This window comes from Acanthisitta chloris, unplaced genomic scaffold (genome assembly GCF_000695815.1).
Source record: "Acanthisitta chloris isolate BGI_N310 unplaced genomic scaffold, ASM69581v1 scaffold41395, whole genome shotgun sequence".
NCBI classification, from domain to species: Eukaryota; Metazoa; Chordata; class Aves; order Passeriformes; family Acanthisittidae; genus Acanthisitta; species Acanthisitta chloris.
In genome coordinates, this window is record NW_008673912.1 from 1 (window position 1) to 11,255 (window position 11,255).

At 41.3% G+C, this 11,255-nt stretch overlaps 1 protein-coding gene across 1 annotated transcript; it reads left to right on the plus strand.

Annotated features, from left to right (window-relative positions):
- Positions 1–1,622: 1,622 nt before the first annotated feature.
- Positions 1,623–10,391, plus strand: LOC103802622 (cytochrome b-c1 complex subunit 2, mitochondrial; the record flags this gene model as incomplete). The annotated part of the gene is made up of 13 exons (XM_009075121.1): positions 1,623–1,715; positions 1,840–1,989; positions 2,362–2,426; positions 3,386–3,442; positions 4,262–4,386; positions 4,545–4,642; positions 5,069–5,126; positions 5,290–5,385; positions 6,208–6,407; positions 6,650–6,730; positions 7,281–7,357; positions 9,138–9,291; positions 10,145–10,391. Coding segments are annotated over 13 exons (1,338 nt in total), but the record flags the coding sequence as incomplete, so codon positions are not given.
- Between the last annotated feature and the right edge of the window lie 864 nt (positions 10,392–11,255).

An 11,255-nucleotide genomic window follows, 5' to 3' on the forward strand; every position in this document is an offset into this window, starting at 1 on the left:
GCGCCCGCGGCCGGGACAGCCCCAAGGCCCTCCCGGCAGTGCCCTCCGGGTGACCGCAGGGAGCGGAGGAGTGAGCCCAGGGGATCCTGCCCGCTGGGGAAGCTTCAGCTGGTTGTGGCAAGGTGGTGCCCTTGGCACTGTGGGGACAGAGAGCTTGTCCTGCGGCTGAGGCTGTTGCTGAGCCGGCGGAGAGCTGCGACGGGACTTGCGTCAGGTCTCTGCTAGGAATGCCTCGGGACAGTGACTTCTGAGCGGCAGTATATGAGTCGATTTTAGGCGTGCACTAGTAATTTATCAATAAGTAGGCCGAGAGGTTAAAACTAGGTGCCCTGCCAGATTTTTAATGGGGAAAGAAATGAGTTTTTCCTAGACTCATACACTGAACAGTCTGTGACCAAGCAAGGGGAGTTAGGTCATTGGTGTCACTATAGCTGAGTGCAGTGGTATTTTTGTTACTTGGTTTTCACTTTGAGATGTATGGGAATTAAGTTATTTTTTTAATGAGGAAAGAAGAGTAGCAAGTAAATTTATTGTATAAGTGACTTCTAAAGGGGGTGGAAAGGAAGAGCATCAGATTTGAAGTCAATAGCCTTGTCATTTCCATTGCCAACTGCTGAAGGGAAGGTTTCTTGGGATGTTCACCTCTTCCATGTGAACAGCTGCTACTGGTTATTAGGGTCCTAGAGTCATAGAATGGTTTGGGTTGGAATGGGCCTTAAATATTATCTAGTTCCACCCCCCTGTCATGGGCAGGGACACCGTCCACTAGCCCAGGTTACTCAGAGCCCCATCCAACCTGGCCTTGAACTCTTCCAGGGATGGAGCAGCCCCAAGTTCTCTGGGCAACCTGTGCCAGTGCCTCACCACTCTCACAGTAAAGAGTCCCTTCCTAACATCTAAACCTGCCCTTTGTCAGTTTAAAACCATTGCCCCCTGTCCTGTCACTGTCTGGATAAAAAGTCCCTCTCCCTCCTTTTCTTAAGCCACATAAGGTACTGTAAGGCTGCAGTAAGGTCTCCCTAGATCCTTCTCTTCTCCAGACTGACCAACCCCAACTCCCTCAGCCTGTCTGTGAAACAGAGGTGCTCTAGCCCTTTGATCATCTTCATGTCCTCCTTTGGACCTGCTCCAACAGGTTCACTGCAGTCTGGGGACTTGCATACCTGTCCTCGTTGCGTGCAGCAGTTAGTGTAGACAGATTGGTGCCCTGAGAGGTGACTCTTGAGGAGCAGAACTGTCTGCACCTAACTAATGTAAAGTTATCTCCAAAGTGGAGAGCTGCATGTGTGAATTGCTGTGGGTGTTGGTTAAATGCTATACAGTGGTCCCACAGATTGTATAGTATGAGCAGAGATTCCCACTACACAGCAGCAAAGAGAGGGAAAAACAAAAATCTTTCTTACAGTGCTGTTTCTTGAACTTCAGAAACCTTCTATAAGTCGCTGCACAGCTTCCAACAGTGATACAAAAAATAATCAGAGGAATTACAGGAGAATCACAATTTTTACCGTGGGTCTTGAAGTCCTTCATTGTATTTCTACTTTAAAATTAGTTGCTTTTTCAGTATGTAATGAAACATTTGATGAGCTAATTCAGGAAATCTTTTATGCTTTCTCCTCTAGAAGAGACTTTACTCACTTAAAGTAGCTCCTAAAGTTGCATCCTCAGCAACTGCAGCAAAGGTGAAATTATCTCCAGAGTCTGAGGATCTTGAGGTCAGTATGAATACTGTTGGTTTTTTCTCTCTCCTTCTAATTTGCTTTTAGAGCTCAGTCAGAGCGGAGCTGTGACAGTACTTCCAGTGGATGACTAAACCAAATTATTTCCTTTTTTATACAGATCACAAAATTACCAAATGGCTTAGTTATTGCATCTCTGGAAAACTTTTCTCCAACTTCCAGAATTGGAGTGTTTATTAAAGCAGGCAGCAGATATGAAACCACCAGCAACCTGGGAACTGCTCACCTGCTTCGTCTGGCATCCAGTTTGGTAGGTGAAGTGGTCAAAGAGAAATGTTACGGTAAAATTTAATGTAAGAGGTCTTATAAAGTAGAAAGCAATGTACACTGGTACTTGGTTCCCTGGTTCAAGTGCAGGAGAAATGACATTATTTCCTGTAAGACAGGAGGGAATACTTAGAATTATGTGCTCCTATAGTGTCTTAAATTAAAACTAGTGTGTCTGTGTCAAGCTTTACACATAACTTACTTAAGCTGCAGTAAAAATTAATTTAAGTGACACAAACTCAATTTTATGCATGTGTGGAATATTTCTGAGCCGTTTTACTTATTGCTTCTATGAATGCACATCTGTTTCTTAAATACCTAAAATTGTAAGTTGCCTGATTTTTTGTGTTCATAGACTACTAAAGGAGCTTCCTCCTTCCGGATCACTCGTGGCATTGAAGCTGTTGGGGGCAGCCTGAGGTCTGTAACCACATAGAAAGATAATCTGTCTTGGTAAGGTGCAAATGAGCTCTGTGACTAAAGGAAACAAAAGACAATAAGCACAGCAATATGTAGGTGGATAAGCTCAGTGTGGAAGTGATACTTGAGTAGTGAATGCTGCCAAGGAACATCATGTGCTTTGCATTCTATTATGCTTCAAAAATGCACTAGTCATTTGTATTTTATAAACACCTTTCAGTAAACAAAATATTGTGTGTACCTAAAAGAAATATAATTTGTCCAAAAGGCTTGATTTTCTTTCTGCCTCTTTAAATTTCAAGACTAAACTTCCTGAAGTCAGTAGATTAATTTTTTCTCCATCTTTTGTGAATAGATACTACTCATCATACTGCAATTTTGGGAACAATTCAGGCAGGAGTTGGCTTTCATGATTTGAGAGTTTAAAGCCTAGAAAACAAGACTAAGAGAAATAAAAGAGGGATCTCACCATGCCTGCTTTCTTGCAGTGTATCTTGAAGTCATCCAGTAAGATTGTTTTATCTAGAGTTTGGTTAATACCAGTGTTTTATGACTTGTGAGACTCTACCCTTTTCTGTTCCAGTCAACTACAAATGTGTGAAAGCAAAAGGACAAGGCCAACTATAATTTCTAAATTGCCTTGTTTAATAGAAACTTTTTTTTTTCCCAAGTTTTGCTCTTCAGTCTTATTTGCTGTTTTATTTCAAACTGTTGTGGTATCTTAAATTCTGATGGTTGCAAGACACTTGTTATTGAATACTGAAGATGTCAGTTTTAATTATGTCTGGTTTTGCTCTGTGTGTGTTACTACTCATTTAAACAGTCAGCTCAAGCAGATTTAAGGTTAACTAGATATTTCAGTCTGTATCTTGCTGATGAATTCAGTCAGGGGGGAATATATGTGAAAATCCAGTTCTGTGCTCTCTACTGAAATGGATTTTGTGTTTTTTCTCACTCAGTGTGTATGCGACAAGAGAGAAAATTACTTACACTGTCGAATGCCTGCGAGACTATGTGTAGGTATCTGCCTAGGCTATGAAGGGAATTACTGCGTTTGTTACCAACTGGTTGGTGGTACAGACATGTCAGTTGACATGGTGGGAGGAATATCTGTGCTCATGCTTTTGTAGTAAGTCAGTAAATTACTATATTCAATTTCTGTGTCATGTTACTGAGCATAAAAATGCTGCAGAATCATATAATCATAGAATCAGCTGGATTGGAAAGACCTCAAAGATCGAGTCCAACCCTACCGTGGTTACTAGGCCATGGCACTAAGTGCCACATCCAGTCTCAGCTTGAAAACCTCCAGGGATGGGGAATCCACCCCCTCCCTGGGCAGCACATTCCAATGTCTGACTACTCTCTCTGTAAAAAAATCTCTTCCTAATATCCAACCTAAACCTCCCCTGACAGAGCTTGAGTCTGTGCCCTCTTGGCCTCCGGCTGGTTGCCTGGGAGAAGAGACCAACCCCCACCTGACTCCACCCTCCTGTCAGGGAGTTGCAGAGGGTGATAAGGTCTCCCCTGAGCCTCCTCTTCTCCAGGCTGAACACCCCCAGCTCCCTCAGCCTCTCCTCATGCCACTTGTGCTCCAGTCCCTTCACCAGCCTCGTTGCTCTTCTCTGGACCTGCTCCAGCACCTCAATATCCCTCTCCTGAACTGAGGGGCCCAGAGCTGAAGTTCAATTCTCATACTTTGTACAGCAGTGCTAATAACTGCTCTAGGTTGAGCCATGCACTTTGTTGTTAATGTGTTGCTTACAGATTAGTCTGAGTTCTTTCAGCTGCAGAAGCATTGTGTTTAATACCATTGTAACTTTTTTTTTCTCTAGTGATACAGTAATGGAGTATCTTCTTAATGTCACCACAGCATCAGAGTTCAGACCATGGGAAGTAGCTGATCTCCAGCCACAATTAAGAGTTGATAAAGCAATCGCATTTGAGAGTCCTCAAGTTGGTAAGTGCATTTTCTGATCCACTGCATTGGCTCTGTGGGACTCCTTTTGCAGATCTTGTGGTCTTTAAAGTGGAGCAGAGCAATGTTTCTTTTAGTTTCATTCATTATCTTTGTTAATCATCTGTTAATCATCATCACTGAAACTTGGTTCCTCCTAGGAGTGCTGGAAAACCTGCATGCTGCAGCTTACAAGAATGCCCTGGCAAACCCCTTGTATTGCCCAGATTACAGAATTGGAAAGATTTCTCCTGAGCAGGTAGGATTGTGTTGTGTTATAAATCTGCTTCAGTTTGTTCATCAGGGATAGATGACGACACTTGTGAGAAAAAATTAATTTAGTAAATATCCAGTCAGTGTTTACTACCTTTCTGGTCTGGTGTTCAAGTAAGTTATTTCCATGCAGCTTTTGGTATTGGATACAGAACTTAGGGTCACATATAGAGGGGTGTGTAATGTCAGTGGCTTTCTGCTGACAGTGAGGCTGGCAAAGAAGTGCCAGTGTTCTTGTGTAAAAGGGTTTGTAGTTGTCACTGGGGAATGCACTAAAATGCCGTTCTAATGACAGTTCCTTTCGGAAACATTGGAGTTTGCTGCTCTGAGAGGTATAAGGGTATGTCAGAAACACACTCATGATTTTTGTTCTTTATACAAACTCCCCTAAAATGTGAATTTACTGTTGCAGCTTCACCACTTCGTACAGAACAATTTCACCAGTGCGAGAATGGCTCTGGTAGGAATAGGTATGTATGTTCTGGAATGGACACCCCAGTTCACCTGGGAAAGCTGCTGGGGAAACTGGAGTTCTCTAGAAGTAAAATGTTGTGGTAGACTTCAGACACTTTTGTCTAACTGCTGTAGCTTTTCAGTGTCATTGCATCACTTGGAATAACTGTTGCATTGCAGGTGTAAAGCACTCTGACTTGAAGCAAATTGCAGAGCAGTTCCTAAATATCCGAAGTGGAGCAGGTATTGCTGGTGCAAAGGCTGTGTACCGAGGGGGTGAGTGTTTCCTCCATCTGTTCTGAGGACTGATTTTCTGTTTACAATAATGCAGTAGTATTCAAAGTTGCAACTGCAAGCTATAGAGTTGCAGTAAATGCTGCACGTGGAAGTGACAGTGCAGAGGCATAGCCCATCTAAATAAGCAGAGGATTATTCCCCACTGTGGAGAGTTCTGGGATAAAACAGAACCCAGATCTTCAACAAAGTTTTACCTACGAGGTCATTTACTCTATAAAGTGAAAAACAATATGCTTTCTCTTGGCAGTCATGGTAAAATTCCCTTAAGGGTAGATGAAGGGCTGTTGAGAAGTGGAGGGAAGCTTTCTTTTAAGCAAGATGTGTTAAAATGTCATAGCCTTTCATAAAAGACAAAGTAATGCTCAGCTCTTTCAGAGCAGTATCTTGCACTAATACCAACAGCTGTTCTTTTGTTGGAGTATCAGATGTCTCTGTAAAGAGATGAGGGGGAAAAAAGAAAGTTTCCAACATTTAATATTTGATTGGAATAACTCCAGTTTGTATAAAACAGGATAAATAGGAACAGAAGGTTTGCTGCTTTCCTGGATATTTGTCATCTGGAGACTTGCTGAGTTCTGTCATCTCAGACTATGTGTGGTTTAGGGTCAGATTCAAAAAATTTTGAATGTAAAGGACCTTTAAAAGTTATCTACAGCCTACTAACAGCTTTGTGCTGTCCTGAGTGGCCATGCAGTAACCTCCCACCCTGCCTTCTCTCTCATGAAAGAGAAATGTTTCCTCTGAATGCACAGTAACTTCTGACTGGCACTGTACTACCTTTTATTCTTTGTTGTGTTGTAGGAGAAATCAGAAAACAGAACGGTGATAGCCTTGTCCACGCTGCTATTGTAGCAGAAGGAGCTGCTCTTGGGAGTGCAGAAGCAAACGCCTTCAGTGTTCTTCAGCACGTGTTAGGTGCTGGGCCCCTTGTCAAGAGGGGAAGCCATGTCACCAGCAAACTGTGCCAGGGCATTGCTAAGGCAACTAGCCAGCCATTTGATGTAAGTTCAAAGGGTTATTATCTTTGAGGGGTTACTACCTCCAGCTACAATCTTAATTAGTTCGTTCTTGCACATGTTAGAGTGTTTCGGTGAGAGCTTTCCAATCTCATCTTTCCTCTGCACAGATGGAGTTTAGCTTCCTGAGTTACAGCAGTTTTAGATCCTAATAGTAATTATTTTCCTATGCTTGATGCTGAATTGCTCTGATCCTTGAAACAGTTGATGATATGTTTGTGTTTCAGGCTTCCGCACTGAATGTTAATTACTCTGATTCTGGGCTCTTTGGGATTTATACCATATCCCAGGCTGGAAATGCTGGGGAGGTGAGTTGCTGATAGAATTGAAGCATTAACAACATAACCTTCAAAGAAGTGTTTTGATGTGAGATAGTGACTGATTCATCTAAAGAAAAGGGAATTCATCTGGTTTCCTGTATAAGAATGCTGCACATTCAGTTATGACTTGGCTCCAAGCTGGGAGTGAGACTTGCTTTTGGGGCACTACAGATACCTCATAGGAACTAGAGCTCGTAAAATACCTTAAATTGCTGACTGCAGTTGCTGATTTACATTTGTAAGCCTAAGTATATCATGAGGAACATGCTGGCTCTTGAAGCTGATAGAACTGAATACTCTCATTAGAAGTGGTGAGGCTAAATCAATGAATGTGGTGGTGCAGTTTAAATCCACACTGGGGTTTATGTCTTGCTTGGGCATTATTACAGTTCTCAGTTTTGTTGTAAAGCTGTTCAGAATTGAGTTTGGGCAGGCAATCCCCTTCATCAGCCGCTCTTCAAAGTTTCTAACAGATAATAGAAATAACATGTTGAAATTTAATGTAGGAAGAAGTCTTAAATGGTTTAATTTTCTTCAGGTCATCAAAGCTGCTTTGAACCAGGTAAAGGCAGTGGCTCAGGGCGGTGTCACTGATGCTGATGTCACAACAGCAAAGTAAGTGTGCAAAGAACTGTCTTCTGTTGTAAAGAGCAATTTCTTAATGTGTAGCTGCTTAATAGAAATAACATGTTGAAATTTAATGTAGGAAGAAGTCTTAAATGGTTTAATTTTCTTCAGGTCATCAAAGCTGCTTTGAACCAGGTAAAGGCAGTGGCTCAGGGCGGTGTCACTGATGCTGATGTCACAACAGCAAAGTAAGTGTGCAAAGAACTGTCTTCTGTTGTAAAGAGCAATTTCTTAATGTGTAGCTGCTTGTCAAACACTTAGACCATTCTGTAGACCAGAGCTTATCATCCTGTAGTTATTCCATGGGGAACTGCTCACAGTCCTGCATTAAACTGAACTGCTGTCAATACTCTTTCAGAGCTGTACTGATCCTCTGTTAGTGTCATTTCCTAACAGAAACGCTCTAGATAAGTGTTAGTGTTTTCTGAAAACTGTTTCAGTGTAAGAAATTAGCAAGTATCAGCAGATGCTGTCGTTTTAATAATACCCTGTAGTATTCAGATGTATTTAAATTAGAATCCTAAATTGCATTATTTAGGTAATTCCCCTTACAGTTGCACTGCAGCAATTCCCAAAACAATTACATTAAGTAATCTGTGCCACCTTCAAAGAACTGTAGTAATGAGGGTCTGCAAGTGTAAAGCACTGAATGAGTGCTCAAAATACCTGCCCCAGGGGTGTTTGAGACTGGGGGGGGGAATTCCTACCAGAGATGCAGTAATACCAACAAAGTTTGAGTTTCAGATTTATAGAGGGTTTTGCATGTTGGTTGTCACTTCATCTCCAAGAGGTGCTAAACTTGTCTGAGCCTCTGAAACAGTACTTGTGCAGTACAACAACATTGTACAGACTCACTCAGGTAGCAGAAATAAAGTATTGTCTGTTCTATGTGTAAAATACATTCTAGACTCCACCTAAAGCATAATTAGACAAAACATGATGGCCTAGACATGACTGGTTCTGCCTTAGTCACTAGTAGCTAAATGATGGATTCTGGACCTTTATATTTGGCATTATTTGTTTTGTGTGTTGTGGTTTTGTTTGGTTCATTGGTTTTTAACAAAACTGCCCAGTATTAGGAAGTTACAAGTTTCACTTCTGGATTGACCTCATATATTTTCTGTATTGTTCTTTCTCCTTTATTGACCAAAACATCCCAAACCCAGTGGGTGCTCTTTGCAGAGTCTTGCAGCCACAAATACCAAGTTGTTTAATTATATTCTATTGGAATAAATGTTGTCCTCTAAAAAGGAATGGAAGGACTGGCCTGTAAAAACAAGATTTTAATATGTAGCAGTGAAACTGCATGGAACAGAAAAAGCAGTATCAATTGCTGCCTTGTAACAGAACATGGAACTATGGCATGAGGAGCCTGACCATTTACATGCACTTGTTGTCCCTTACAGCAAAATTGCTGTGCATGCAGCTGTTCTTGATGAGAAACTTTGGGTTTCACTTGATAGATCAGTGTGTCTAACTCCTGGGGTACCTGCATTAGTTACTTCCAACAGGAACAAATCCTGAGCTAGAGATATGCCTGTGTGGCAGTAGGTGTGCAAGTGCCTGTCATGTCCATGCTTGGACTCTTTGTGGTGCTTCTCTCCTAACTACGGCACCTTCCGTACTTGAGAAGGAAAACCTTTCAAAACGGAGAGGAGTCTTGAGAACTTCATAAGGAGCAAAACCTTGCTGTATTTACAGGGGTAGTGGGAAAGGTAGTAACAGGACTTGGATGCTCACTGGTCCCTAATGCTTTGTGTGATGGCAGGAATCAGCTGAAAGCCAACTATCTGATGTCAGTGGAGACTGCACGAGGGTTACTGAATGAAATTGGTTCCGAGTCGCTGGTTTCTGGCACACACACATCACCATCTGTTGTTGCTCAGAAAATCGACTCTGTAGCCACTGCTGATGTTGTGAATGTAAGTATGTGTCAGCAGCTACAGGTGTTCCTTAATCACTGTGTAAGGTGGTTTTTATACAAAACTGATGCTCATTTGTGTGTATTTATAAACACACACATGAACCATCTTCAGAAAGAAAAGCAACTCATTTGCAGATCGCAGCTGACTGTCTTTGGGTGTCTTCTCTTACTTTATAATGGAAGAATCTTTAATCCAATATACTGTAAAACTATTTTAGCTGAAAATTGTGTGAAATTCTCCTCTATCTCATTTAAATTTACCAAAAGTGCCCAACCAGTATTCATGGAAAACTTCATATTAGTTCCAGTGCAGGCAATTCCGTGTCAAGGCTTGTGGGATTCCCGAGTCCGGGGTATCTGTTTTGCTTAATTAAACAATTCGGCTTTCGGTGATCAACTGGTGCAACTGCATTGCTGTTGCACATTACCTTGTTGCTTATATATGAATCTAACTTCATACAGAAATCCATCAGAGATTTTTAGATGTAAAATTTGGGTTTTGCACACTCACTGCTTATTTGCGTTGCACCGACAACTAGCAATAGCTTTAGTAGTAAGGAGAGATCCACTGTATTTTGTGGTGTAATAATTATTCTAGGAATAACCATTTTTAGAGTTAAAGTCTTTTATATCCAACTGTCATTGTGCCAGTTCTGTTTAGATTCTAAAGGAATGAGCAGCTGGATTAGAAGCAATTAGGTTTATACAGCAAGAGGAGGATTGTTTACATGCTGATGTTTTATAGCAGTGTCAGGATTTGTTTGTTTTAGTAACTTGAAGCTGAGGCTATAAGCAGCACAAACTGTTGTACTGAGTATTTCCTGATAGCCATTTTCCTGATTTATTTTCAGGCTGCAAAGAAGTTCATCAGTGGGAAGAAATCAATGTCAGCTAGTGGGGATTTGGGAAATACTCCTTTTCTTGATGAGTTGTAAAAACAAAACTGGGATGCAGATTCAAGATGGACCTGAGCTCTAAGCCACCTATGTTCTAAAGAAATTACTACTAACTGGTTATTTATGAATTCAGTTCTTTCAGAAAATGTATCTGGAGTAATTTTGAGCTTGCACTCATCAAATAAAGTGCTCGGTTCATACATTCTGTGTTGAGTTTTGTTCACTGAGAATGATATCTCAAAGGCTGTAAGTCTGGCTGTGTACACTGAAGGTAAAATGTACAGTGAGAAAACAAGTGTAAAAAATTAAGTATATAAAAAGTGATCATTGTAATGAAGACAAACACTGTAATTACCACTAGTTATCCATGTATTCTTGTATGTTCAGGAAAAGTTCTTGATAGACTCTCCACCATCCTTAGATCTAGTAAATGAAGAAACTCACCTTCAAACAAAGCTGAATATATTAGACCTTCTTAGAACTTGCAACTGCTACTTGTGTGGGACTAGCAGAGGTTGTGTTTCTCTGTGACTTTTCCACAAGTAGCACTGAAAGACATCTTTGAAGGGATTAGCTATATATAGCTAGTGTAGAATTAGAAATATCATAGGACATGTAGATTTTTTTGACATCCAGGCATATATTTAAAGAAAACAGATACAATGTAGGTTTTGAGGAAGCCAAGTTTTGAACTGTTCTGAAGCAAAGGCAAACTCTTCCAGGTAGGATAGATATGATAGAGAAGGGCAGGAGGAAGAGAACAGGTCTTGTTTTCCACGGCCCAGTGTGAAGGAGGTCTAACACCATCAGTCTCAAATTCAGGATTGCACAGTGCAGGAACATCATTACAGAGTACAACATCACATTGTCTGTGCCTGCTCTTAAGTGTCTGGCCTGTGTCAGGTGTTTGCCACATTTTGGATACTGCTGGAAGCATGAGTGACCTCACAGCCTTATGACTGGGAAGATTTATACCAAAAAGCTTCCAAGTCAGTATCATCATCACTGCTGGATCCAGTGTCCTCCTAATCCTCAGTGCCTTCACTTGTGCTGAAAATACACAGCA